This window comes from Alternaria arbusti (assembly GCF_024043155.1).
Source record: "Alternaria arbusti strain BMP 1465 chromosome Unknown scaffold_5, whole genome shotgun sequence".
In the NCBI taxonomy this organism is placed as follows: Eukaryota; Fungi; Ascomycota; class Dothideomycetes; order Pleosporales; family Pleosporaceae; genus Alternaria; species Alternaria arbusti.
The window spans coordinates 1,378,410-1,406,084 of NW_026249945.1; the positions used below are offsets into that span (position 1 = coordinate 1,378,410).

The 27,675-nt window shown below is 54.2% G+C and overlaps 8 protein-coding genes across 8 annotated transcripts; 4 read left to right on the forward strand and 4 right to left on the reverse strand.

Moving 5' to 3' along the window:
• Positions 1-127: 127 nt before the first annotated feature.
• CAT1 (catalase A) lies at positions 128-2,398 on the reverse strand (the record flags this gene model as incomplete). The annotated part of the gene is made up of 2 exons (XM_051445523.1): positions 128-2,119; positions 2,168-2,398. 2 exons carry the CDS (start codon positions 2,396-2,398, stop codon positions 128-130), a joined length of 2,223 nt encoding a protein of 740 aa, XP_051303620.1.
• A 6,934-nt stretch (positions 2,399-9,332) lies between these two features.
• MDM12 (Mitochondrial distribution and morphology protein 12) lies at positions 9,333-10,640 on the forward strand (the record flags this gene model as incomplete). The annotated part of the gene is made up of 1 exon (XM_051445524.1): positions 9,333-10,640. One exon carries the CDS (start codon positions 9,333-9,335, stop codon positions 10,638-10,640), a length of 1,308 nt encoding a protein of 435 aa, XP_051303621.1.
• A 1,824-nt stretch (positions 10,641-12,464) lies between these two features.
• J4E86_004988 (uncharacterized protein) lies at positions 12,465-14,431 on the forward strand (the record flags this gene model as incomplete). The annotated part of the gene is made up of 4 exons (XM_051445525.1): positions 12,465-13,211; positions 13,263-13,644; positions 13,729-14,373; positions 14,421-14,431. The coding sequence occupies 4 exons, from the start codon at positions 12,465-12,467 to the stop codon at positions 14,429-14,431; spliced, it is 1,785 nt and encodes a 594-aa protein (XP_051303622.1).
• A 408-nt stretch (positions 14,432-14,839) lies between these two features.
• J4E86_004989 (uncharacterized protein) lies at positions 14,840-15,676 on the reverse strand (the record flags this gene model as incomplete). The annotated part of the gene is made up of 1 exon (XM_051445526.1): positions 14,840-15,676. One exon carries the CDS (start codon positions 15,674-15,676, stop codon positions 14,840-14,842), a length of 837 nt encoding a protein of 278 aa, XP_051303623.1.
• Positions 15,677-16,173: 497 nt separating this feature from the next.
• On the forward strand, positions 16,174-17,121 carry J4E86_004990 (uncharacterized protein; the record flags this gene model as incomplete). Its single annotated transcript, XM_051445527.1, has 1 exon — positions 16,174-17,121. One exon carries the CDS (start codon positions 16,174-16,176, stop codon positions 17,119-17,121), a length of 948 nt encoding a protein of 315 aa, XP_051303624.1.
• Positions 17,122-18,434: 1,313 nt separating this feature from the next.
• On the forward strand, positions 18,435-22,058 carry J4E86_004991 (uncharacterized protein; the record flags this gene model as incomplete). Its single annotated transcript, XM_051445528.1, has 3 exons — positions 18,435-18,530; positions 18,580-21,723; positions 21,774-22,058. 3 exons carry the CDS (start codon positions 18,435-18,437, stop codon positions 22,056-22,058), a joined length of 3,525 nt encoding a protein of 1,174 aa, XP_051303625.1.
• A 951-nt stretch (positions 22,059-23,009) lies between these two features.
• J4E86_004992 (uncharacterized protein) lies at positions 23,010-24,365 on the reverse strand (the record flags this gene model as incomplete). The annotated part of the gene is made up of 3 exons (XM_051445529.1): positions 23,010-24,159; positions 24,215-24,247; positions 24,298-24,365. The coding sequence occupies 3 exons, from the start codon at positions 24,363-24,365 to the stop codon at positions 23,010-23,012; spliced, it is 1,251 nt and encodes a 416-aa protein (XP_051303626.1).
• Positions 24,366-25,004: 639 nt separating this feature from the next.
• On the reverse strand, positions 25,005-27,218 carry J4E86_004993 (uncharacterized protein; the record flags this gene model as incomplete). Its single annotated transcript, XM_051445530.1, has 4 exons — positions 25,005-25,349; positions 25,398-26,228; positions 26,287-27,056; positions 27,116-27,218. The coding sequence occupies 4 exons, from the start codon at positions 27,216-27,218 to the stop codon at positions 25,005-25,007; spliced, it is 2,049 nt and encodes a 682-aa protein (XP_051303627.1).
• Between the last annotated feature and the right edge of the window lie 457 nt (positions 27,219-27,675).

The following is a 27,675-nucleotide window of genomic DNA, read 5'->3' on the forward strand; positions in this document are numbered from 1 at the left end:
AGAAGGAACATGAGTGGCTTGGAATCTTTTGTAAAATTGTTCATGTGGTATCATTGAAAATTATCTACGTTCATGAAAGGAAGAATCTCTTGGCCTCGTATCATCATCATTCTCTTCCCATCACGCCTTAGTAAGCAGCCATCTGGTTGAGCCCAGCAGTCTCGCGCTCAAAGTTCTTGTGTTGCGAGATGCTGAACAGGTACGCGCTGGTGAAGTCCTTGGCCTCCTTGGCCATGTTGACAGCCTCCTTGAAGCTATCGGCGTGAACCTGACCAGCAGTGACGACACCGTAGCTGTTGACAACATCAGCAGCAGCCGAGAACTCCATGCCGGGAAGGTCGACAGCCTGCTTGATGAACGACACGCCTTCGCCGGTAGCGCCGATCGCCTTCAAGTGACCGAAGGCTTCGCGGATCCAGTGAACTGCACGGCCATTCTTGCGCAGGGTCTCGATGGACTTGGCGCCACCGGGCACGAAGACACTGTCGTACATGGTGGAGCGCTGGCCCTCAAGGTGGTGGTCTGCTACAACGCCGGAGCTGCTCTTGTCCTCACCTTCGGCGAAGATCTTGTTTCTCCTGGGAGAGATGGTGAAGGGAAGGGCGCCGGCAGCGGTCAGGGCGGCCTTGATGCCGTTGTAAGCGACCTTGTCGTAACCATCAGCGATGAGAATAGCGACCATGCGGGTGGCAATAGTAGGCTTCTCGGGCATGAAGTCCATTTGCGATAGACCCTTGGCCTTCTTGTTGTGCTTGGGGCGAGTTTGTTGAGTGGGCACATCGCTACCAACCATCTCCGCAACAGTCTGAGCAAGCTCAAGATCGATCTCGCAGAGACGCTCACAGAGGCGCTTGTAGACAACAGGGTCGTCGCAGTGGTCGAGCTCAAAGGCAAATGCGTCCTTCATGTGCATCTTCTCGTTCTCCGACATGGAGTTGTAGAAGAGCTCGGCCTGGTTCTTGTGCTCCCTGAACTTGCTGCTCTGCATGCGGGCCTTGATGCCGGCGGTCTTCTCTGGGTAGTCGATGTACGCACCCTCCTTCTCGGTGGCAGGAGGCACAGTCTGATAGCGGTTGGGCCAGTAGTTGACCTTGCCCTTGGTGATGGTGTGGCGCATGGCACCGTCACGGTTGAAGTTCATGACGGGGCAAACTGGCTTGTTGATTGGCAACTCTTCCCAGTTGATACCCAGACGAGAGAGCTGAGTGTCCTGGTAGGAGAAGTTGCGTCCTTGCAAGAGAGGGTCGTTACTGAAGCCGATACCAGGGACAATGTGGCTTGTACAGAAGGCGACCTGCTCAGTTTGGGTGAAGAACTCGTCGGGGTTCTGGTTCAGCTCGAGCTGACCAATGTATCGGATAGGCACCAGCTCCTCAGGCCAGACCTTGGTAGCATCCAGAATGTCAAAGTCGAAGTCGTGCTCGCGAGACTCTGGGAGAACCTGGATACCAAACTTCCACTTGGGGTAGGCGCCGCTCTCGATAGCCATCCACAAGTCCTTGCGGTGGAAATCAGGGTCTTGACCAGCTATTTTGAGTGCCTCGTCCCACACAAAGCTGTGGACACCGAGCTCGGGTGTGAAGTGGAACTTGACAAAGCTCCTCTCGCCCTTGGCGTTAACGAGTGTGTAGGTGTTGACACCGAAACCTTGCATCATGCGGTATGAGCGGGGAATGGTACGGTCGGACATGGCCCACATGAACATGTGCGTCGCCTCTGGGTGCATGTACTGGAAGTCCCAGAAGTTGTTGTGTGCGGATTGGGCTTGGGGGACTTCGCAGTCAGGCTCGGGCTTGCCCGCGTGAATGACATCGGGAAACTTCATGGAGTCTTGGATGAAGAAGACGGGAATGTTGTTGCCAACAATGTCCCAGTTGCCCTCCTCTGTGTAGAACTTCACGGCGAAACCGCGAACATCGCGCACGGTGTCTGCGGAGCCACGGCTACCCAGTACAGTGGAGAATCGTAGGAAGACGGGGGTCTCGCGCGATGTGTCGGTAAGGACGCCAGCTGAAGTGACGTCTTCGGCCGACTCGAAGAGAGTGAACTTTCCGAACGCGCCGGAACCACGGGCGTGGACAACACGCTCGGGGATGCGCTCGTGGTCGAAGCGGTGGATCTGACACTGTTACTACTCGGTCTTGGTGGCCAGGTCTGGTATGCATACCTTCTCACGAGCGAAATGGTCCTCCAAAAGGGAGGGGCCGGTCTGGTCATCGGTCGCCACCTTCAGCCAGTCGTCGGTGTTGTTCTGCTTGACACCGAAGTCGCTGGTGATGCGCCACTTGTCGTCGTGCACATCCTTGGTGACGGCTGCGAGCTGGGCCATTTTGCCAGTCTTCTCGCCAGTGAGGCCCTTGGCCTTCTCTGCGACGTTGCCTATGATTTCGGACGCCATTTTGTCGAGTGTGCAAAGATTGAGTCGATTGGCGATGTCAATCGGTGTAGTGGCCGTTTGCTGCGCGCGCCGCGCCCGTCTTTGTACTGCCGGGACTGTTTACTTTTCGACGTCATAGCGACGTGTGTTCGCTGCACTTCGGCTTGGAGTTGCCTAATGCCTCTACCGCACAGCTCCATCAGGACAGCGACTGCGTGTTTGCGACGCGCTTGAAAGTGGAGTCTGTGGACTCCAGCCAATGGCAAAGAAGATGATGTTCGATCATCGTGATTGAACGTTTGCATCGACTGCCGAGCGATGCCGATGTGCCACGCGAGACTCAACTTTGCCATGTACCCGGCAGCTAGTCCCTGCCATTCGAGAATCGCATGCTGAAAAATGGCCTTTGCTGAAGACCATCCTTGAACCCGCCACTACATTTTCTTTCTAGCGAACCGAGACCGAGTTGTCCGCGAATGTGAAAAATGCCGTTGCTCGCAAGTGTCCTGCTGTGACGTCAATGATGGAAAACCGTTAAGAGGCCCACGTGTGGATGCCCCGCACCGCCCCCACCAGCTGCATGTGCCAGGACAGATCATCACGATATTCTGGGCTGCGACAGCTTCAGGCGCGAAGGGAGGGTGTCGCAAGAAGAAGGTCCAGATTATTGAGGGCGACGAAGACGAGTTCTCAGGCTTCGTCGGGCTACGCATGGTCCGGCACATAAGCTTTCGCGCTCGCTCCTGGCTCCTGAACCCTATCGCATCTTCCCCGACAAACTTTCCTAGAGCTAGCAACTCACCATTAACGCCGGACACTACGACGACCGTTGGCTTGCGTGCGAAACGCACATCCGCCGCGTGACCTGATCTTGGCGAACCGCGAAAGCCGGATGACTACGCGTCTATAGCCACACATAACGTCCGGAACTTTTCCTGGATCAATGCTCGCTTTGCAGCTTCATGCAACTCGAGCAGGCCGCTCTACGCTAATGCCGGGTTTACTTTTTCGCACAGTAGGCCACTGGATTGCGAAGCGTTGATAGCGCGCTTCACAAAATCATCTGCTAGCCTATTTTGCACAGCGTGTATATGCGACTGGCTTATCTCCAAAGTCACGATGTGTTGACGCTGATCTATGTTATTTGCCGATGGTGTTTCGCAAATTAGTAGCAGCAAATGGTCTTGCCGCATCCTGCATCCGCCATGAGCCGTGATGTTCCGGACAATCCTTCCGCCAATGAACCATGAGTACGTTTTGCAGTGGTTAGCATAGCCTGCTCGGTCGCTTTGCCTGATGATCGACAGGCATTGTGCGTGTCAATTGTACCTTGCATCTATACCGAAGGCCTCCGCGGCTTCCGGAAGTTACAGTTGTCAAACGGCGGAAAAACTCTCTCGTCGGCATTTTGGCAATGGAACCGGTACGTCAGTAGCCTAAGCCTCGCTTTCGCTTAGAGGGGTGATATGAATGCGAGCATCCAAATTATATCATATCACATCAGTGAACTAACCGTTGGCTTGTGCTAAGGCAGGCACTTTCGATATAACCCTTATGTCGTTCATGTTGTCGTTGCCTGAAAGGGTGCGCAAAACGCCCGTTTGGCCGCTTTTCTAAGTATTGATGATCTGCTGCTAACCCCACAAGCTTTATCGGTTTCAGTGTCCAATGCTTTCGAGTACGGATATAGATGAGCAACATTTATGCGGAGCTTGTACGCACCGTGAGGCTGCAATGGGCTCTGGAGCTGGGTTCCGGTAACTACCGCTGTCCATGGACGCATCTCCTGTGGAGCTGCATCCTAGCTGCATGTGCGACTATATTCTTTCTCACCCTATGCCAGCGAGCTTTCGGTTTCGGATGCAGGCCGTACTGTAGATGAGCTGACAAGGGAAGAGTCTCAACAACATGTAAGATTGCTTATGATGTCGTCGATGATAACCAAGAAGTCATAACGGTGCCGAGAGTAGACGAGACACCCTGTCCGTCATGAGGCGGGGCAGCCCCGGTCCTCATAGTTGCTGATCAGGCGTACGCCGAGGTTGACGCATGGCTTTGGTGCTAGTCATGGCGGCGGCCATGATATATGTACAGGTGGAGTGGGGCATGCTGTGCCTCTTAGCAATTGCTATCTTGATAGGAATGCTAGCGAGAGGAGCTGCCAACGGTTTTGTGGTCAGCGGAAGAATGTAAGGATAGGGCCGCTGTCACAAGCGCACCGTGGCATAGCGTGGCCTGAGCTAGTGCCTTCGCGTGTGGTAAGCGCAACCGAGATGCGCATCCTGGAGATTACCGCCAGGCTGACCTGAACGGCGCTGAGTCGCAAGTGATCCTTTGAGAATTGTGCGTGAATCGGCCGGCACTCGCATGGGCACTGGTGTGGCTCTTCTCGTAATCTCCACCTTGTACTGCACTGATCTGCGGACGATGCTGATCGTTGATCAGCTCTCGAGTGTGGTCGACTGCCGAGCAACAGCCGGAGCAGGTGACATGAGGCTGCTGTGATGCGTGGAGACGTGGGACAAGCCACACACAAAGGGGAAAACGAGTCACATCTTAATCTTACAGCCGCGAGCCTCCGTGCCTCAAACGTGGATGGATCTGCCGAAACACAACCCTGGCCCAAGTGGGCGATAGCCCCCAGGCGAGGGCAACAGACTTTACAGGATTGTTGCAGGTAGAAAGACGTAGGTTGCTTCTGCGCGCCAGTTCTGCAGTCGCGCGGACTTGATTCCTGCGTCTCGCAAAACGAAACAGTCCGCGTTGCTTTTTGATCACCGACGGCGCATCTGCACTTGTGGAGCTCCAGGTCGCACAAGTCGATCAGGTAAGAGCGGGCCGTGAGGCTAGGCCACGTCGGGCGAAGCGTGCAAAACTACCCCTGTCGCCCGTTGGAGACTGCTTGTGCAACACATTTTTTTGACAGGCTAGGTACACAGCATGCGACGAGTAGCGCCTGTATCTCGATCGCGGTCCGTAAGGGGACGTGTTCATTCGTGTAGGATGGCTTTGCGCTCCAGGTGACTGCTCGTACTGTTGCCGGAATGTGGAGACGGGCAGTCATCACGTCTGGTGAGCGACGGGCCAGCTGCGCAAGCCGGCTCAACCACGATCCCCTTCATACCGGCGCTGACGTGGTGGCTCATTTGGCGGGCGTGATGTCGGCTAGATGTTTGCAATCCGCAGTTCGTTTGGTGCCAGGGTTCTAAATTGGGTAGGCGACTGAGGTGAGGACGTTTCCATCTCGTCTCGAATCATGGGCGTAGGTCGCAATCACTACGCTAAAGCTTGCGTCCAAATTTGGCCCACCGAACAACTAGACTCGACAGCAGACGCTTCACTTGACCTCGCCCTAAGGTAGCTGTCGTGGAGTTGCGTTGACGTTATGCAAGGACGGCCCTTATTATTGCCTCCAATGTTCCACCCGTGGTGTCCGTCGCGCTGGAATCGACAGCGCATGACGAGGACTGTAGAGCCCGGGCGTGTTTTCATCATGTCGAATTGCATTCACAAGGGTGCCATGTGCCAGCGATGTGCGGTCGCGACAGGAACCAGGGTGCGTTTATTTGGTCGACGACCACTTCTGCTTGAGTCGAGGCGTGAGTCAGGACGCGCAAACAGACTCGGGCGCTGGCCGCCGACAATGCGACTGAGGTCAGTTGGCGATATCCACATTGGCGTCACAGGCGAGCATGCGGCTATCCGTCTGGCACAATGTTGCAACTAGCCTTAACGGACGGACTGTTGCAGTAGTGGAGGTCAACGTCCATCAACAGCACATGTTGTACCGTACGAGTAAGATGCAGACGAGAGAGTCAGCCCTGTATGGTCTGATGCACGGGGCCCTCATCCGACCAGCCAAGGGAATGTGCTGCCGCGGCGAGAGTGCTGGCGTTGCATGTCCTGTTTGCGTGGTATCCAAGTACCTCAGGCGCAGATGAATGGAAATGGACGAGCATCGGAGCTGGCGCAGCGGGTGTTTCCTGGCAAAGTGCCGGGTTGACTCCGCAAGTGTGCAGACCCTGGGCAGGTGAAGGAAGAGAGCAACAGTCGTCGGGTGTCCAGGCACGGCGATTGGGCCATTCACGGCGTGTTGGTCACAGCACTGGCGCTCGACAAGGAGGCGGGATCACCCTGGCTGATGCGATGCTGGCTTGCTGGCTGCAGCTAGGCGTCAAGGCTAGTAGCTCCGCGTATGTATGTGCTTGCCTTTCCGCACGGAGCCAACGGCTGTACAAGACTGTCGCGTCTTGTTGCAAACGGGAGCGAAGGTAATCTAAGAGCTTTGGAGCGTACCGTCAGACTGGCTCGCTGCCATGTCGAAGTTATAAAACTCTCCACGCTGCCCGCTGCATCCCCTCTGGACGCTCCGACCAATTCCTCACCCGCTCGACCAAGTAGACCTACCCTGCTGCTGCTCTTCTGCTCTCCTCCCCGACCAGTCCAGCACCATCCCACGCCCGCCAACAAGCTTTGATACCTCCGCCGGCCGCCTATCTTCTCCGCGTCACGCTTGTTTTTTGGCCTGTCTTTCTTCTTCCTGCTCCAACTCCGTCTTCTCCTCTGCTTCCCCGCGAGCCCGTTGAGCTGCGCTCCGCACGGCAGTCTCGCCCTCACCTGCAAGAAGAAAGAGCTCCCGTCCGCCAGCCAATCAGCGCCCCCGAGCTGCCACCCCGCCTTCCTCGTCTCCCACGCCGCTGCAGAAGGCGCTACCCCCGCCGTACGACCGCGCCTGCCCCATTCGCCGACCCCCGCCAACATGTGCACCAAGGTCGTACACAAATATGGCTGCGGCCACGAGATTGCTGAGAAGGCGCCATGCGCGACGTCAAGAACAGCTCCTTGCGGCGTCTGCAACACCAAGACCGTCAAGCACGACGAGAAGTGTGATAGATGCGACCATTGAGACAGGTGCGCCCGACCCTCCCCAAACCCTACGCGTCACACGTGTCTAACCCCCCTCGTCCTATAGTGTACTCCCGTCAAATTATTCGCACGATACCCCATCACGGCCAGCCAGTCACCCGCATCGAGCCCGCCTTCGCACTCGCATTCCAAGCACCTCCTCTCTCTTAGCTTCTCGTCGCGCGACTCTCTGGCCCTGATACACAGCTAGCTCCCCATTGAGGCTCTAGCCCTAGGACTGCATTTCACGGCGTCACGGATTTCAAAAAAGTATTGGTCCCCTTTGGGTATTGTCTCTTAATTGGACTGTGGGCACCGCAAGTCCGGCGTTTTGGATACAGGCTGGTGTTGCGAGACACTTTCTTACTCGTGCCACTCGGCAGCTTTCTTACTACATGGATACCACGCTCTCCTAATCTTGTCGCGCCATGCGCCGACGGCGAACCGCACCGGTTCTCTCTTCTTATCTTGTCATTGTTATCACTATATTTCTGTCTGCAGTCTCTGGCGCTCCGCGACGTTGACACGAGGGGAAACGGCCAGTATACGAGCAAGTCAATCAAACCCTGGGCACCCGAGATGGGCACTTCGTCCTCTCTCGGATTGCCATAATTCATCTGTTGAGCCCATTCTTCTATTGCGCCGCCTCCGCGGATCTCGAGACCGTCGCGGCCCAATCAATCTGCGCTGATCTGCGGTACAGTATCACGCATGAGGAACATATGCAATGCCGTTTTTCGCCAATCGCCCTGGCTTACGGCCTCTGCGATGCCATCAATCACATTTCATGTAGCTCTCGAACCACGTCGGCGAGCTGCGCCAATCACGCGAGCCGCCTATTTGCTCTGTATATTGGGTCTGACTCCCTTGTATACCAGCCCTGCACTAATACCCAGGTAAACGAGACGACGTGGTCAAGGCACCGTCTATTCTAAGCCCGTGATAGGATGCCATCAATCAAGCTCCAGTCTTGTCATGCAGCACATGCTAGCATGTGCACCGGGCACAAGTCTCAACCTGGGAACAGGAGCGTCGCCGTCGTATGATGCTCAAAATATGGCTGTCTTATTACACCTCCGATCATGCTGAGGGACGGGCCGTAGCATGTTCAACGCCGTAAGCTTAGAGGCGTCTCTCCCAGCCATGCTGCCACATGTATCTCAGCCTCCATGGCCGCCTGAAAACTCTCGCAGTAAACCCAGTCCAAGTGAGTGCAGTGCTTTCATGTGACCAACAGCAAAGCCGCGGCCTGTGCAGACATGTATCCAGATCGCCAAATAACCGAGACTCTTGTATATTGGCACCTGATATGCGTCAAGCTCCGCACTGGTCATCTGCAACCAACCGGGTAACGCGTCTTCTAGAAGGCATTCAGCCTGACCATCTTGACGGTTCAACCGAAGACTGAGCCACATAGACGCAGCAATAGCGTCCTTTGTCATGCGTGTGATTGTGCACCGGCCCCATCAGGCTTTTCTCGCCACGCTGTTGAAGCTAGTATGGTTGATTGAATCGACACTCGAGAGCGCCGTGGCCCCTCTGAATTGGCATCTTCAGTCTAATTTAATCCCCTGTGGTGGGTGTTTTGCATGTACCAGTGCCGACCCTTGTGACTACCACTCTATCCCTTGCTCTTGATTCCGCGAGACATCACATGGTCGATCTGCAGCAAGGCGCTTGTACTAGTACGTGCAGCGACGCAAAGCGGCTCCTTTCGCTTCATCAATTAGACGACCTTCGCTCGAGTGCAGTCGCATCCTGTGCCAACTTGAGACAACACCGGCAGCGGGTCTCGCTATGAAGTGTTGAGTCTAGTCGGCTCGGGGTCGGAGGAGTGACAGGGTGTTGATGCAGACGCGAATAGCTCATCACACCCGCACGTTTCGTGAAGAAATGAGATGCGCAAGCGATGACTTCGTTGTCAGGATGATGAGTGGTTCGACGGCTCGGCGTCGTTTGTGCGCTCGGCCCGGTAGTCGCTTCCTCATTCGGCCTCGGCAGCCGCGAGTTTCAATGTTCTGTCGACAACCCCAACCTCCACTCCGCAGCCATGTCGATTGATATCAACTGGGACACCATCACAGGCGGTGCAGAGGGCTCCGCGCGTGCTGAGACAATACGCGCCTTCATCCACGACCGGTTTCAGCAGGTGACGCTGCCACGCTTCATCCGCTCAGTTCACGTGCACTCATTCGACTTCGGCAGCGTACCCCCGGAGATTGAGATTAAAGACATATGCGACCCACTACCTGACTTTTACGAGGATGATGAGGACTACCCAGACGAACAAGGGGACGGGCCAGAGGAAGGCGACACGCAGCATGACGCCAAGTCACGCGACTCCAGCAACCCACCCAGTCGTTCACGAAGGGATAGCCATTCTAGGGAACGAGGCCGAGAGGTAGACTTGGAGGAACACACTCCCATTCAGACCAGGTTACGCCCTTTTCAACCTCTTCCTCGGCCATCCACGAAACGCGCGTCATTGGCTCCCAACGAACTAGGCAGCCCATTCTTTCATGGAGCACTCACGCCAGGCATCCCTGGTGGCACCTCCAATATGAACTACTTCCATCTACCTTTGAGTGCAGGTCTCTCCGGCGCTACCACGCCTCTTGCTGCTGTAGCTGGTGCCCAATTGCATAATTGGCTTGAGAACCCTCACGGTCGGCCAACTACGCCAACAAATATGCGTCTGCGGAACGCAGCGTCCATGAACTCGCTAACCCTCACACCGCAATCTCACCCAGATCCAAGTTCAAGGCCTTCCTCAAGGCACCAACAGGACGAGGGAAAGAGGCCGTCCTTTGCCGGATCAGACGACGGTACTTCTCAGCATAGCTATGCGCGGACACCGTCTGCGTCTCCTCACCGCATGCGTGAGAAGAGTCCTGATGACATACAAGTTGTGACACATGTGCAATACTCTGGCGACATCAAAATGTCACTGACAGCGGAAATCCTGTTGGATTACCCGATGCCAAGCTTTGTCGGCATTCCTCTTAAGCTAAACATCACCGGACTCACCTTTGACGGTGTTGCGATATTGGCATACATAAAAAAGCGGGCCCATTTCTGTTTCTTGTCACCAGATGACGCAGATGCTCTAGTCGGCGGCGAGACCGGCTTCAACGGCCTTCAAACAGACGCACAAGGCCAAAACCCGCGGCCTGTGCAACGACCCAAGATCGGAGGTCTGCTGGAAAACATCAAAGTCGAAAGCGAGATAGGTGGCCAGGGCAGTGGGAAGCAGGTCCTCAAGAACGTCGGGAAGGTGGAGTCTTTCGTGCTGGAGCAGGTCAGGCGCATCTTCGAAGATGAGTTTGTCTATCCAAGCTTCTGGACGTTCCTCGTTTAGAGCTCTGGAAGTCGCTCCGCGTAAAGAGCGATTGTATGTATAATTGCATGCGCTACATACATTACATGTACAGCCAGCCAGCCTCAGCAACGAAATGGCGATGTGACATTCCGCATCGGCATTTTTCACCGCCCACGGTGGATGGGATTCATTCGAGCACAGCATTTCATCTGTCCATAATGGACCTTAACACACGACATGCATGCATACAATTTCGGGGTCACACAACAGCGATTTTCCCCACCCGAGTGACAAAACTAGTGTCTCACGGCAGCAAAGAGCCTTGTAGCAAGCCCTTCCTTTGTACTCACTACAAGGGTCATACGGCAGACGCTCCGAGAACGTGGGTTACTTGCAGTCACCATGGGCACCCGCAGAAGCGATGAGGGACGGCATTTTGACAGCTATGTTACTGACAGCGGGTGTGACGGAGTTAGGCCACGTTGGTACCTTCAGAACAGGGACGAGGACAAATGAAGCACTCTTTTGAGCCGTTAGTGCGAGTGTAACCTGCCTGTCAAGATCACTACCCGTCGGCGTCGGCATCGGGCCCATACAGACAAGCCTCGCACCGCGGTTGTGTCCCGTCAACTAGCGCATTGCCCATCAACCTTGTTATCATGTGTGTTGATCATCGATGCCGCATCCTGTCCCTCGTTTCCCGCCATCCCCGCCTTCATTGTAATCACCCTGGCTGCATACGCCCTTTGCTGGCATACAGGTATGCATTTCGCCAATGATACCCACATACGATGTTGTGCATTCAACCTCACCGGTCGTTGAACCGCCTTTGTACCGATTGACCAGTGATATAGAGGCACGACAGATCAGACCCAACAGATTCCGTACAGAGTCTGCAATTCCCCCAGACGATCACATTGACGCAACACCTTACTGCTAGAATACTGCAATGGCCAATCCCAGTGTGCCAACAATTCGCAATCTGGTAGCGCAATCTCACCACGTAAACTGAGATGAAATTCATGCCTCTCAACATCAAACACGAGCACCTTCTAATGTTCTCAATCACATGCGACCTATTCTTGGACAATCATAAGATAGAGTTTCGATAACCCTTGGAATGGATGACAACCATGTCGCATGCTTTGCGCAATATTACCGTACCTTGTGCCGTTATTGTCACATATAGACTCTTGGGGTCATAGTACCGGCTGTGAACCGGCAAGGATTGCGGCGCTATGGCGTGTCTTGCATGGCGGAAGTCGTGACGTCCGTCTACAATTGCTTCAGCCAAGCAAGCAACAGCACTTTCCGGTAAAGGTGAATGATCTTATCTGACGATGATTGCTCGAGTGGCTGGACTGCGACGGTAAGACTACAGAGGTTGTACAGAACATCCCGAAGCGGAATGCCCATGCAATAATGAGAACCACCTATATGTCCGCGTTTATGCATTCCTCGATGGTCTTTGGCGCCCCAAGAGTTCACACTTCCCAGGCTTGGCACATCCATTTCTCTTGGAGGACGGCATAGAGGTCACTCTGTACCGATACCACACCATTGGTGATCGTTCTACAGCCTGGTGTATTTGCTACTGTATGAAATTGTCGCAAGCTAACTATAGTGTCCATCACTAATCTGGTTGACATCCGATCAGGCCTCCAGACATTTTGAAACTTGGATGATGTGCATGCACCGTGCCTGCTGGTTAGGCTTGCCGACAAGGCCGCGTTCAAGCGAGGCTGGCTGACTGAGCGCGAATGGGCCAATGACGCACACCATTCCCCACATCGCGACCCCGCGCGTCATTATCCAAAATGACGCAGGACGCGCCTGTGCGCCCTGACGCTACTCGATCCACTCATGAGGCTGCGAAACTTCGTGCGCCATGCTCGCGTCATTCGAAATGCGCGGCTGCCTGTGTTCAGCAACCGCAAACGCTACCAGTATGAGTGCCTGCCATCGCCTACCTGTATACGCCTATTGGAGCTCCTACCAGTGACAAGCAACGGTATCATTCGCTGCTCGTTGAAGGTTACTGAGCTTGCAGATGCGCCTTCCTTCAAAGCTCTGTCATACACATGGGGTAGTCCGCGAGCCAGTTCCATATCAGGAACATCGCGACACTATGAAGTAGGAACGAAACCTGCATCGAACGACGAAGTAGACTCGACCCGCCAGCACACCATCATATGCGATGGCTGCCTTCTCAAGGTCACCAGTAACCTTCGAGATGCACTGCAAATGCTCAGCAACGCTATCAACATGCCACACATGCCCAAAACCCCGACCTACTACTGGATAGACCTTTTGTGCATGAATCAAACAGACATTGAGGAGAGGAATGCTCAGGTTGCCCGTATGGGTGATGTTTTCAAGAAGGCCGATGGAGTTGTTGTCTGGCTAGGCAAAGAGGATCAGTACACGCTGGATGCTGTCACTACCATGCGGAAGATAGCGGCTATTCCCGAGAAACACTGGCCGCTAGTACCTTACACATCCTTCTACAATCCCAAAGAGAGTCAGCTAGTATCCTCTACTGGTCTCACCTTCTACAACTGGCTAGGCTTCACAGTCCTCATCAACCGCCCATGGTTCAAGAGGGCTTGGGTGAGTTTGCAACGAATAGCTACATGCACAGCCGACGACTGATATCATCAGGTCGTTCAAGAGATCGCACTTGGCAAATCGGCTCTGGTAGTTTGTGGTAACAAGGTCTTTCCTTGGGAAATTCTATCCAAAACGCTGTCTTTTGTCAAGCTCACGAGGTGGTATCATCATCTCCATGCAGACAAACTAAAGCATGTCAAAGAGCTGCGGAAACATCCTGGCATCTACAAGCAAATTCTCAAGTCGAAGCTAGCTGTCGGCATCAGCCCTCTATATCTCAATGATACCCGGCTATTCGCATCTTCACTGATCAGAGACGACGGTCAAGCGACCAAACAACCGTCTTTTCGGAACCTGCTCGACAAGCACCGCTTTTCAGAGTCTTCAGATCCCAGGGACAAGGTGTACGCATTTCTCGGCCTGGCCAACCGGGGTATGTCTCCATTTCGTACGCAGCCTAACGCGCTTACGCCGGATTACAATCTCAGTGTACAGGAGGTCTTCACCCAAACTACAGCGGTGCTCATGTCGTCTTACAAGAACCTTTCGTGGTTGTCACACGTGGAAGATGCTTCACAGAGACGGATATCAGGGTTGCCATCCTGGGTACCCGACTTGAGCGTGCCGCTTCAACCTTACCCACTTCGCTATCGTGGTCCGGCATACTGGCATGCTGCTGGGAATCGCGTCTGGCGTCCGGATGTAGAAAGCATGAAAAAAGGACTTCTCCCGGTCCAAGGACATCGATTAGATCAGATTGACCAGACCTCTCTGCTTATTGACGAATCAGAAGACCCCCCAGCGGTATGGGCAAGCATCGTGAACCTGGCCCTTGCGCTTGACTTGTCATACCCCGACCCTGGTGCAACTGGCAAGACACCATCGCGTGTCGAAGTACTATGGCGAACGCTGACCACCGACATCTACAACCATACATACCCTGCGCCTGTAGAAATAGGCAAACTCTTCATTGATTACATCCTCAACCTCCAGATCAGGCATCGCTTGACTCCATGGTCAAGCGCTGACGATTTCCAACCCCATCATTCGCCATTGACAGAGTCTGTATACCCAGATTGGCGCAAACTCCTTGAGCTCGAACCACCGGACTCGCCGTACAGCTTCGAATCGTATTCTAAGCGCTTAGTTGCCGTGGTGGAGAGTATGTTCAATGGTACATATTCGCCAATCGGGCTTGCGCAGCTACAGCACGAGCTTGATCAAAGCGCAGGCCGCCAACGAAGACTTTTCAAAACACGCGGAGGGTTCATGGGCACTGGAGCGAGGTCGCTGCGTGTAGGCGACGAGGTCTGGGTGCTGTATCGCGGTGGTCTTCCCTTTGTGCTGCGGCCTTTGCCTAATGGCCGTTATCGTCTTGTCGGAGAATCGTTTGTATACGGGGTGATGCATGGGGAAGCTCTAATGATGGATCTTCGGCGACAGAATATCGTTCTTGAGTAGGATGCTTGAGTCTGTCATGGTGGGAACCAAAACGTTGAAGTACCCGACATGTTCACGTACTATTCGTCGCCATGATAACAGCGCTTCTTTCATTGTATTACCCCTGTACTTCGCGTCATATATCCCATCAAATGCTGCAACGACTATCGCTCCTCAAGAAAGGTTCACTATACGCACACAAAGTACTTCTCCTGCAACGCATCATGCAACCTTCCAAACACACCTCCATGCCACATCCTAAAATCATCCCATTCTTCAGCAGGCATACAAGAAGCCATCATGTTCACCCATCCACCCACAATGAGATCCGCGTAGTTCGCCGTCTCACCCTCCAAGAACGGCCCCTCTTCATGAACCATGAATAGATCTGCCAGCGACTTCAGCGCCGCCTTGAATGCTACTTTGAGCTGCTCCCTAGCCTCGCCTTGAATGCAGATACTGTCCCAGGAATCCAAGTGAGCACGTTTGCTCATCTGTGCCTTAACAGCTTCCGCCGTCTCGGGGTTGAAAGGCATGTACTGAGCAACAAGCACTATATGAGCAGAGAACGTAGCGTCAACGTGGGTGTTGAACTTTGCATACGCCTTGTGTTTGGCCCCTTCGTTCAATGTGAAGGGAGCGTAGAACATGGTGTCTTTGTTCGGACTCTCGTAGTCAAGTCCAGTGTGGGTAGAGTTTTTAGGGAAAAGACAGCCACCAGAGTCGGGAAACGTGTCTTCGAGGTAATTGGCGATGTCGAAACTGTCTCCGATGACCTTGTCTGCGGACGGGTCTTGTAGCATGGGTAGGGTGTGGAAGTCGGACCCATCGTCTAGCTTACGTGTGGCTGGACAATTGAGTCCTTTGCGGACGGTGGAGATGTCGAGGAGATCGACCCAGGTTGTTTTGAAAGGTATGCTCTTGAAACTTAGGGCGAGGCGGGTCTTGGAGGGGTTGGGTGCGTAGGAGCGGGGCTGGATTGGGGAGGAGATGTCGTAGAAGATGAGGGGTTTGGAGTCTGTCATCTTGACAGTATTCGATGGAATAAGAGTACGGATGCCTTGTCTTGAGGGAAAGTGGGGGTAGAGATGTTGAGTCAGGGAGCCGTGATGTGGAAGAGATGCAGGTAGGCCATGCACGTAAGACTAAAGGAGCTTGGCGGGTTGCGGGGCGACACGAGAAATAGAGAATAGCAACGACATGTGTTCGCACCTGTTGCAAGAGTTTACGATGGGTTTTGCCAGGTCTCAAGATGTTAGCTGGTGTCGACTGAGCTGGTGGTCCTGCCGGTATCTCAGACAGGCACACAGGGTAAGAGCGCACGGACCCGAAGGCAGCTGTTAGGAGCATGATGGTTCTGGTTCCTGTGGAGCAGACACCACTACCCCACGAGCTTAGACGCGTCTGGAGTCCATGAATCCGACTTTACGATGGGGCGCTCATACTCGTTTGTTCGGCGTGTAGTGGCCGATGTGAGCAGCACCGGGCAGGTTCACGCGTGTAGCGATGACTAACACAGCGAATGGCTGGCTCGGCACCAACTCTTGTCCTCGTCATAGGCCAGCCGACTGCTCACACGCGCGATGGGTATCGCATTCCCTACGAGTGCAATGCGTGCGGCGAGGGTATATATGCCACGGACTTTGGACTAGCAGCAGACAAGACAACTAAATGCACCATGTCCGCCACTCTGCGTGCACACGCCTTGGACTTCCTAGACGTCGAGCACGATGACGAGCTTCCTGGCTATGACGAGGCTATGCCAGCTCCTGCCTACGGCGCACACGACGGGCCCCTCGCTACCTACTGTCTTCGCCAGTATGATCGCAAGATACAAATGCTCGCTGCCTACGATGCGCCCGTCGCTCCCTCGTACCGCATCACAACCAACAGCTTCCGCGTCTTCTCCAAGAAGCCGGAGATGGAGGTGCTCCATACTTCGCAGGACATGCGACAGCGCAACATAGCCGCACTGTCCTATGACAACGACGGAGGCTTCCCCTGGCGGCCCCGCGCGCATTTCGATTACACCGTGGAGGATGGCTCGAGTACGCGGTACAAGATGGAGTCGTTGAACTTTGAGGACTGGAGTTGCACCATCGACGACAAGACGTACGTCTGGGCACTCGACATGCGACCAATTGCATTGGTGCTGAGCGACAAGGACTCTGCCAAAGTCATTGCGCGCTTTATATTCTCAGACAAGGGCGTGCTCGCCCTGAGAGGTGCAGAGGTTGGCGACTTGGCCATCTTCCGCGACGGACTGACGCTGGCGCCAGGCGGTATCGACAAGGTGGTCTGTGGTGTCATGATTGTCGTTACCTTCTTCAAAAGAATGGGTAGGAACTACACGAACCCGAAGACGGATGGACTGGGGCGAGTAGGGTCGGTGGCCAGAGAGATGCCGCTACCGTCGCTGCATCGGGGCTCGACAGCAGGCTACTCGAGTTTGGGTAACTGGGCAGGATAGCATGCATGTAGCTGAAGGTTGGATATTAGGTGGTGCAATGCAGATATTGGCTGACCGAAAGACGCGAAAAGTACCATGTTGCTGTGCTTGTGCCACGCGTGGAAGGGCCGAAAAAGCACCTAGAGACGAGATGGGTGTCGATCTGGGGCATGGCCTACCAGAGCGTGGGTGACGGCGTCATGAGGCTAGAAAACGGCGTGACAGCACTCGCGCACTACTCGAGACAGCGGCGCGGACCGGGCAACGACTGCTAGCAACCACCTAACAGCCGTTGTAATGTTGATGTTTCGACGTGATGTTTTATTTCTTTGTGCCGGTGGCTTCATGCCAGTCATGCCTCGGAGGCGAGGCAGGACGCTTAACCCCTATGCGCGCCCGACCCGGGCGAAGGTTCTGGATCGCACCGACTCGAGCCAATCTGCCGATCAAAAGAGCAGGTGGAGACGGGCCCGTCCAAGACGACAAGGCCATCCCCGCTTGCCAAGTGGCTCGAACTCGTGTTTGCTGGTGGAGAGGCAACGCTGCGAGGGCGCCCCAAACACCACACAGCAGACAGCGTGGTGACACCGAGTGTGGCTGATAGCAGTGCGCGTCTGGATGACACGCCTCTGCACAGCGCAATCTGCTCTGTCCATGCATTGCCCTGGGCCAGCTTGCAAGCTGTGGCGAACCAAGCCTTCGCCTGGGTCTGGAGCCATCAGCCCATGTTCAACGTTCGAGGCGTCTAGCCCGAAGGGACCAACGCCTAATCTCTCCCCGGGAGGCCCGCCCTCTGCCCTTTTCCACCACCGTGGACGCGACTGCGACCTGCACCGAGCCGCCGCCGCCGAGCTGTTCGTCCAGCTTCACACTCGTCGCCAGCGCCCGCCAGAGCACCCGCTCGTCCTCTCTTTTCGCCAGTCCGCTGCTCGCAATCGTTCGCCCGGGACCTGCGGCCAAAAGCAATATAAACCCTGCACCACCAGAGGCCGACGCACCTGTCGCGCTGCTTCGGGCCTAGCAGCCTTGGTCGTGCTTTCACTCCACCTCGCCTGCGTGCCTGCCCTCTGAGCCGCGCCCCAGAGTAATCGAGATCCTGTACTGATCGTCGACGATACGCTTGGAAAACTCCGCCGCCGCCCGCTGCGAGGAATGGGATTCGCACATTCCCCTCTGTCTACCCACAACACCCGCCCTCGCGTCTGTCAGCTCGCCGGTACCGCTTGGACAGCTGAGTGAGATCCGCCCCGGCTGCGCACTCTCCCACTATTCCCGGGCTGCGTTGCTCCCCTCAAAGCACGTCGGTAGAATAGCCTGCGACTCTTCGCAGAGCCATGGTCAAGATGCGGATTCCCATCCGCGAACAGTTGGGATGTCTGGTTCTGCTGGCGTCCATGATAGGCCTGGCCGTAATAGCCGTCGCAACATGGGTACATATCGACGCTGCATACTCGTCCATGCTGGTACTGACATTGCCAGCTCACCAACCACAACTTCGTGCTCAACATCCGCTCGACCCGCCTGACGCTGACAGCCTCGCTCAAAGCCGCCCAACTCTCCTCGAATCTGAACTTGATGCAAATCCTCTCCCAGCAGGCTGCGAACCGCCTCTCCCCGCAGGCCGCCCTCAACCGATACTACGACGGCAACACCTCAGACGCGAACTGGGTCCGAGTCATTGAGGACTACGATGCCATCTTCTCTGGTGATATGAGAACCCGTGTGGCTGTCCAGGCCCAGATATACCCCTTCAATTCCTCCGACCGCTCCGTCTTCAGCCGGACCGCACTGAGCATGATGGACGTTGTGCTTCCCATACTTAAACCCGACGGCACGAATGCGACGCTAGGCGATAAAGAGTACGGCTTCATTCCCGAGCTCTACCCCAAGTTCTCTGTCGAGACGATTCCCTACAACGACACCGTCAACACCTACAAGGCACACTACGAAGGCAAGACCATTGACAACACGAGCTACCTCTTCACCGGGCCCTATCGCGTCAACGAAACACTCAGCTTGGTCTCGGTCACCATACCCATCATCAACAACACGTCCAACATCGACACCCTAGGATGGCTGACGGCTGTGCTGGATGCGTCGCTGATTACCAATGTTGTCAACGCCATGGAGGGTCTAGACAACAGTGGTCTTACTCTGCTGTTTGGCCCCAACAACGCTACGAACACCTTTCCTTCAGAATATCTGTATGACGCCGATACCCCCAACGCTCCCGAGAACGTACAGGTTCGCTACCTCGCCCCACCAACACAGCGAGCAAAGGTGCAACGGCACGGCCAATACGACACTTCTCTTGATCCGCCTCCATTCGACTGGGCAAGATATCCCGCCATTCGCAAGGGTTTTACCAAGTCTACCGGCGCCACCAACAATGCTGGTAGCATCATCTCCACCAGAAACGAGGATGGCGACGATGTTGCCGTTGGATACGCTGTTGTAAACAGTCCGATGGTCGACTGGATGATTGTGGTAGAGCAGACCCACGATGAGGTCTGGGGACCCATCTACCACCTCCGGAACGTCATCCTTGCCTGTGTCTTTGGCACAATGGGTGCAATGCTACTTTTGGCCTTTCCCGTGGCACACTTCTCCAGTCAGCCAATACGAAGACTACGCGACGCTACCAAAAAGACAGTAGCGCCTCACATGTTTGAGGACGACGACTTCAGCTCGCAAAACGATGGCGCCAACGACAGTTCGGAAGACGCGGCCCTGGCACGCAAAGAGGGTTTCTTTGGTCAAATCATACACTACCGGCGAAACGCGAAACTCAACCGAGCAGAAAAGAAGGAAGCCGAGAGGCGGAGACAGTTCCGCATTCCAGGCAAAGTCAAGGACCGTAAACACTTCATTCACGATGAACTCACGGATCTGACAACGACCTTCAACGAGATGACGGATGAGTTGATGATGCAGTATGAGAAGCTGGAAGAGCGAGTGGCACAAAGAACAGCTGAGCTCGAACAGAGCAAGAAGGCGGCCGAGGCGGCAAACGAGAGCAAGACGCTATTCATTGCGAACATCTCGCACGAGTTGAAGACACCACTAAACGGTATTTTGGGCATGTGCGCCGTGTGCATGTCGGAAGACGACCCGAACAAGCTGAGACGGTCACTGGGCATCATCTACAAGAGTGGAGACTTGCTACTCAATCTGTTGACAGATCTCTTAACTTTCAGCAAGAACCAGGTCGGTCAGCAGCTCAGTCTTGACGAGAAAGAGTTTCGGCTACGAGATATTAGCTCGCAAGTCTTGGCCATTTTCGAAAAGCAAGCAAGAGAGGGCGGCATCAAGCTCGCTGTCGAATTCGAGGGACCATACGAAAACAATCTGGACGATAGCGGACGGCCGAATGAGCTTCGCGACCTCGGGCCTTTCGGGCTTGGTCGACTCAAGGACATGGTCTTATACGGCGACCAACATCGGATACTCCAGGTGGTCATCAACCTGGTATCGAACAGTCTCAAGTTTACGCCACAGGGTGGTTCGGTTACGCTCACTATTCGTTGTCCTGGAGAGGCACACATGTCAGACAGTCGCAAGGCGTCTCTGCAATCACGGCAAAGCTCAACGCGCAACTCGAAAACTCGCGTAAGAGCCTCTGCATCAGAGGTAGGATCCGTCTCAATTGCGACACCGAGCGACAACTTCGGAACCGCCAACGTTATCAACGTCATGGGCAAGGGAGATGCGTTCTCCCGTTACATGGCTCAGGAGCGAACCCCAACACCGCCACCGGGACGGTGGTTGTCTTTTGAATTCGAGGTCGAGGATACTGGCCCAGGTATTCCGGACCATCTACATGCCAAGATCTTCGAGCCTTTCGTCCAAGGCGACTTGGGTCTAAGCAAGAAGTTTGGTGGCACCGGTCTTGGCCTGAGTATCGTCTCGCAGCTGGCTGGTTTAATGAAGGGCACGATCGGTCTCAAGAGTGAGGTCGGACACGGAAGCGTCTTCACTATGGTAATACCGTTGAAGCACCTTACAAGTCGGGCCGACAGTACAGCCAGCTCCAGAAACGTGAACCTGGAAACCGGGACACCGCGCCGCAGCTTATCGATCGACGAGCCGCCGCGAGGTCGCTCACATGATGACGCGCTTTCGGCCCGCTCGATACAGTCCGCTACAAGTGGCCCGATCGTCGCTGGGAACACCGCTGCTACTGCTCCGTCCGGGCCAGTTGCATTCGACACCGATACCCAGCCTCGTCTTGTCGGCCTTAGTCAGCCTTTCTTCGCTTCGAATGCGCCGTTGGAATCACCAAACTCGCAGGTTGCAGCTATGAAACGTGTTGAAGCCGAAGCTACAAAACGTGGAGACAAAGTCAAGGTGCTCGTCGCCGAAGACAACAAGACAAATCAAGAGGTCGTACTGCGCATGTTGAAGCTTGAAGATGTGTACGATGTCACTGTCGCAAAGGACGGTCAGGAAGCGCTCGACTTGGTCATGGAAAGTATGGAACGTAAAGCTCCATACAACCTCATCTTCATGGATGTCCAAATGCCCAACCTGGATGGTCTGCAATCAACGCGACTGATCCGGCAGTCTGGTTTCTCGGCCCCCATCGTCGCTCTGACAGCTTATGCGGAGGAGAGTAACGTGAAGGTATGTAATCAGCGTCATGATTCCGCTACTGTTATACTAACAAGTCATAGGAATGCCTTGACTCGGGCATGGACTTCTTCCTCTCGAAACCTATCCGCCGCCCCGCCCTCAAACACGTCCTCAAAACATACTGTCCTACTATTCCAGAAGAAGAGTCGGACACAACACCACCCGGTTCTGCGGTCTTGACGCCGAAGCCAAATGGTGTAGCGGTGAAGCCTGCCCCACCAGCGGCGGGGTCCACGGCGCCATTTACCATCGTCTCGGGAACGAGCGATACCCGGCGTGCCGATGAATCGCCAGCCATATCGCCCATGACCTCGCCCGCAGCGTAGCGCTAGTGAGGTATCATCTTGCTGCGCTCTCATCTGATCTTTCTCGCTGGACTTGACATCTCTATCCAGCGACACCTCTGTCTACGAAGTTCCTTGTAATGTCCTAAGCACGATACCACTTAATCGCTACTTTTCTAATCTCGTTCGCGATCTTATAGTTTTCCATTTTCTTTTGCAGCAAATGTACATAGCAAGCATGGCGCTGGTCGGGTACGGGTCAATTTCCTTTTTTTCTTCTGCTGGTCACAAAACATCTGGGTGTGCGTTTTGGCGTTTAATCTTCGGCCTGCAATCGCCAGAGCCTTCTTATTGTTGGGCTTGGAGAGATTCTGATTTGTGGTCATTCTTGAGGGTGTTTTCTTGGTGTTGATCAACGGGGCGATGTGACGTCCGGCAGGGTCTTTTACTAGGCAACAAAACATCTGGCGGGGATCTGGGATGAATCAATTGAACTTATCATGCAACGCCATTTTGGCTGTTGCGCAACACTTGTACTGTCTGAACTGGTTGTCTACAAGCAGGTTGATTTTGCCAAACTCTGCGATGGATGTGAATTATTCAGGAGATGAAAAATCTTGCATCTTAATACCACCTTGTGCGGCGAAGGTGCGCTGCAGTCTAAGTTGGCATAAAAAGGTATAATGACAAAACCCCATGGCAGTGTGGTCTTCTAGACCGACGGTTTTATGTGGGTGTTAGACTTTTCCTAGGATGTTGTGATACTATCCGCTCGTCTGCAGTGTCCTCACATAAGAGGGGGAAAAGAGTAATGGGATGACTTTGTCTTTTCGTATGTATGAGGGCTAGGGAATCTGAGATAGGACCCGAGTATCTTTTGGCATCCATCGTCATGTCTGCTAGCCCAACAGTAGTATCTAGTACTATACGCAGACGTTCGGGGCGGTAAGCACCAACGCACGCGTGTCTGACACCGCAACGTATGAACAATGACTAGACTGAAGAAGAGCCCTCCAGATCGAGTTCTCCATCAGGATGTGTGTAGTAGTCAGCGAACGGGTTAGGAACACTCCTCTTGGGACCTTCCAAGCCAGTCAAAGCCTTCACAAACGCCTCGTCTTCCAAGTTCTCTCGTTCCGAATCATCCATGAGGTCATCGTCAACAATGCCGAAGTCAAGATCGACAGAATTATCCATGAACGCCATAATAGCGTCCATGTAGGAGTCAGAGCGATGGCCCTCCAGACGTTGGTCTTCTCGCACCTTCTTTATCCACTTTGCCTGCCAGGCTTCCGGCGCAAGTGCGTAGTAGTCCGAGACGATGTACTCCTCTTGTTGGCTCTTCTCCCAAGCAACCACAGTGACTACGACACCCTCCTTCATCAACGCGTTGACAACGCGACGTGAGCGCTGCAAGACCGGCGTACAGTATATGAGAGCACCATTCCATTCGAGCTTGATCGTGAGGTGGAAACCCTTCTTGACTCGCACATCCAAAAGCTTCTCGAGATGGTGTTGGAAGATGTCTAAGCCCTCCTTGCTCTGAATGGGGTCTTTTGATCGGCCTCCGTCTTGGATGTAAGCGTCCGGCGCCAGGGTGAGCTCCAGGCGACGAATGTGGTCGAGAGGTTTGACGCCGAGGTGGAAATGATCTTTAGACAGGAAGTGGGTGAGTTCATGGAGGTTATTAGCATCCAACTGACGGCCGGACATCTTGCGATAGTATGCTTTGGCGACTTCCTTTGCAACGTCCATACCGACATACTGGTGCTGGACCCAGAGTGGAAGCTCCCACCAAAGGAAACAGCGACAGTTGTCTCCCATGCAGGGTACGGACCAAGGCGCCAAATTGATCTTGTCCTGCCCTCGATGGCCAGTGGACGCGAAGGACCGTGGGAAACTTGTAGTATTCGAAGTCTTCTCGTACAAGGTCACGTCATCGAAGACTAGCCTGAGCATGGGCTCGTCCCAGACGTAGTCGTAGACCATCTCGCGGAGCTCTGGTGGTAGAGTGGTGTGGAACTTGTCGACGAAGTTGCGGCACAGCTTCTCAGCGACGACGCGGCTGAGGTGATGACATGCCCTGCCTACGTCCTCCCGCCTGGTCTCGAGCTCTGCAACCTTGTTCTTGAATTCATCAAGCCTGCGTGGGAGTTCAGCCATAAATCCTCGTGCGATCGCTCCAAGACAGGACTTACTCGGTCTGGACAGAGATCTCTTCTGCGAGAAGCCTAAAAGGTGTGAGCAATCGTTTGTAGATGTCGCGAATGTTATCACTGACCTTGATAGCTCTGCCTCGGTTGCCTCCAGCGTGGGCGCGTTGTTGCGGAAAGAGCTTGCGTCTGCCATAACAAGGACCCAAATATAGATGCTACGCTGAAAGTGTTTCCTGTGAGAGTATCGGTGTCGTAGGCGCGGGACAGCAGAAATCAGGGTCCGCGCTAACGACGCGCTAACGCGATACTGGTGGTGTCACGAGAAAGGGACCGAGCTTTGAGACACCGGGCAGTTACGATGCTCGTGTTACTGTTTGGAGAGAGGGTATGATTAGAATGTTGATTATGATGTGGACAGTCTTTCCAGCATTGGGTTCGCGCGCGTCTATCGTCTGCAATGTTGCATCAGCTCGTCCTCGTCGTCCACTGCGGATGTTGATATGACGGCCTCGCGGTGTATCTGTTTTTTCGAGCTTTTGTTTTCATCATTTGCATATCCCAATGCCTCGTCCGCGGTTCATCCATCCCTTGGTCCCTTCTCGCCAACTGCCGGCGCTGGTCTCGTCTTTGAGCCTGGTACCATCTTCAAAGCACGAAGCCTCAGAAGAGTACAGTTGCCCGAACGCAGGAGGAGCACATTCCGTTCCAGACTATTGCTGTACGCTAAAGTGTGGCGATGGCAATTGAGAAGGTCGGAAGAGGAAATAGTACTTTTGAAGTGGTATACAGCGCAGTTCGCAATCCATATGGATAGCCTTGATGTTCTGCCTCATCAGCTATCGTAGGGAGCGTCCGTCCTCATGATGTAGATCTCGCCAACAAGAACTACCAGACCAACGAGCATGGTGATCGCGATGATGGGCAGATTGACGCGCGCAAACTCCAGACCACCAACACGGATGTGCTTTCTGCCCAGAATATCGCGCCAGAGCATGCCCGCCAGCGATGCACTGAAGGCGAGACTGAAAGCACCGTAATTCACGCCAATCGCCATGCTGTATATCGTGCCCCAGAACGTTCGATCGGATATTGGAATGCCGTTTTGACGGTGGATTTCTTGCCACGATTGTACCACCCTAGAGATGAGAATTGTGGTGCCGATGTTAGTTCCAGCAAACTGGTCCAAGGTTAGCTACTTGAGTTTTATGGTGAAATGGACACTCACGTTACACAGTATGACTGAAACGAAGCCCATGCCTCCAATCGCACCAACCGTCCCTGTCTTCTCAACCCAGTGGTCCCACCCATGTGCAAAGACCGGAACCCAGCCCTTGGTGACCAAAGCCTGGACCAGCACGAACATGCAAAAGGCGAAAGGAACAAGCGCCAGCGGGAGGTGGTGGAATACGGTCATAGTTGTCGGAAACGTCTCCTGTGCCCATCTATACGTGTCTGCGACGAGTGACGCGAGTGTGGTTGGCATCGGCCTCTTGGCTGGCTCTAGCCTCTTCTCGTCCTGCGATACGAGTTCAGCGCCCATCATCTCCCGTGTTCGACCGCTCAATATGTGACTGGACGCCTCAGCCAATGGCCGCGACTTCTCCTCGGGGTTCTGGGCCGTTTTGTGATCCGCTTGAGTGGCGGTCGCGTCCAGCTCTTCTTGTATGACAGACTGCCTCCTAGTCTCAGCTCTTTCAGCAAGTGCGGCCTCTGCTCTGCGTCGGCCCTCGTGGGCGATCTTACGTGTCTCTGTCCGGTTGAGCCAACCCATTGTGAGATCGAAGATAAGCATGACGATTGCAGCGGGTAAAGTGACCCAGAACACCGGACGTTCATGAGAGCCTTGAGAAGCAGCATTGATCGCCAAGACAGTAATCAGTGTAGCTGCCATGATGGCTGCTCCAAACATTGCGCCTTTCCTATCCAAGAAGGGGTTCAGGACTTCCTCGAGGGATAATTTCTTCTCTTGTTCGTCGTCGTCACTGTTGGGATCGCTTTCGTTGTCTTCGAGTGCACCTTTGGCAAAGGGAATATTGGGATTGACCGGTTTCTTGTTCTATTGGAGGAAGCTTTGTCAGCACATACTATAACACCTCGCTTGTGGGAGTGCTTACCTTGAGCTCATCTGGAAGATCTTCCATCTTGATAGAGGCGGGGATGAGAGATTCGTCGTGGAAGATGATGTACAACAAGAAAGGATACAGTACAACTCCCGTGACAAGAACTGGTACGATAATGTTGGCCGTGTACTTGATGAATGTGATCCCAAACGCGCCGGCCAAGACTAGGTTGGTCGGATTGGATGATACCAGTATCGCCGATGCGATGTTGGCGACCGAGAACTGTGTGAAGATCCACGCCCTTGGATGCTTGATGTTGCTTGATACACGCGTCATGTACGACAGGAACGCAGTGCCAGACAAAATGACCGGATCGTTACCGATGAACGCAGTGAGAAGGAAGAAGAAGGCATACAGGTAGAAGAAAAGCCGGTGACCGACTTTCCCTCCTTTCTGCAACACCTTGAAAGCTAGCCATCTAATGAGACCGGAAGCATCAACAGAAATGGCGATGTAAGCAAGAGAGAGGAAGAACAGCATGATATCGTATGGAACAATACCCTGATCACCCAGGGTGCCACCCTTTACTTCTTTTGCGCCAATAGCAAGGATGGCTAGTAGAAAGAGATCCGCTACCAGAGGTGTCGTTATGAAGTTCATGGGAAAGTCGAACCGGACGAATGGTCCAGGCTTGCCATTCCGGATCCTCGTTGGGTGTTGTGGTGGTGCGATGATGCGCAACGCGCTCATGGTCTTGACGAATGGAGTCCATATTATCCGCGGCACATAGATGGGTATGTGGAACGGAAACAGAACATTGATGTCTACAAACATTTTGTCGTTAGTCCGCCATCTGCAATGTCAGTATACACACGCTACTTACTTGTCAGTACGAAAACAATGAGAGTCACTATTGAGCGCCACTCTTTGATCTTGCTAGTATCAAGGTCAGGCCTCTCTGTCTCTGTGGCGCGCTGGTTCAACATGTTGCGCCCCGTTGCAATGCTGGAAATCCACACTGCAAGATGATCTTGGGGCCAGAAAAACCCCAGGAGGTGTCCTGACGTTTAAAACGTGCAAGAACAAGCTTTTGGGTTCTGGGTAAGGGCCGATTGATGGGTACGTACGCCCGCTAGACGTTGCAGGCGATCTGTGAGCCGGCGTGCCTGGGCCTCCGTCGCAACCGTGGACTTCAGTACCGATGCCGAGAAATTGCTTGTACGATGACGCGCGACATGGGCATGGCGGCAGGCAAGTGAGGCTCTTGTATTGTCGCGACATCTGCAGCCCAGGAGGCTGAGCTCGCAGCCCAGGATGACAAGGTGATGGCATCTCGGCGCCGGTTGGGCCGCTAGCGAGTAGCGCCTCCCGTATCGAGAAAGGGTCCAGCGCTGACAGGTCATGCCTTCCACTCAGCCTCTCGCCCTATGCAACTGCGACAGG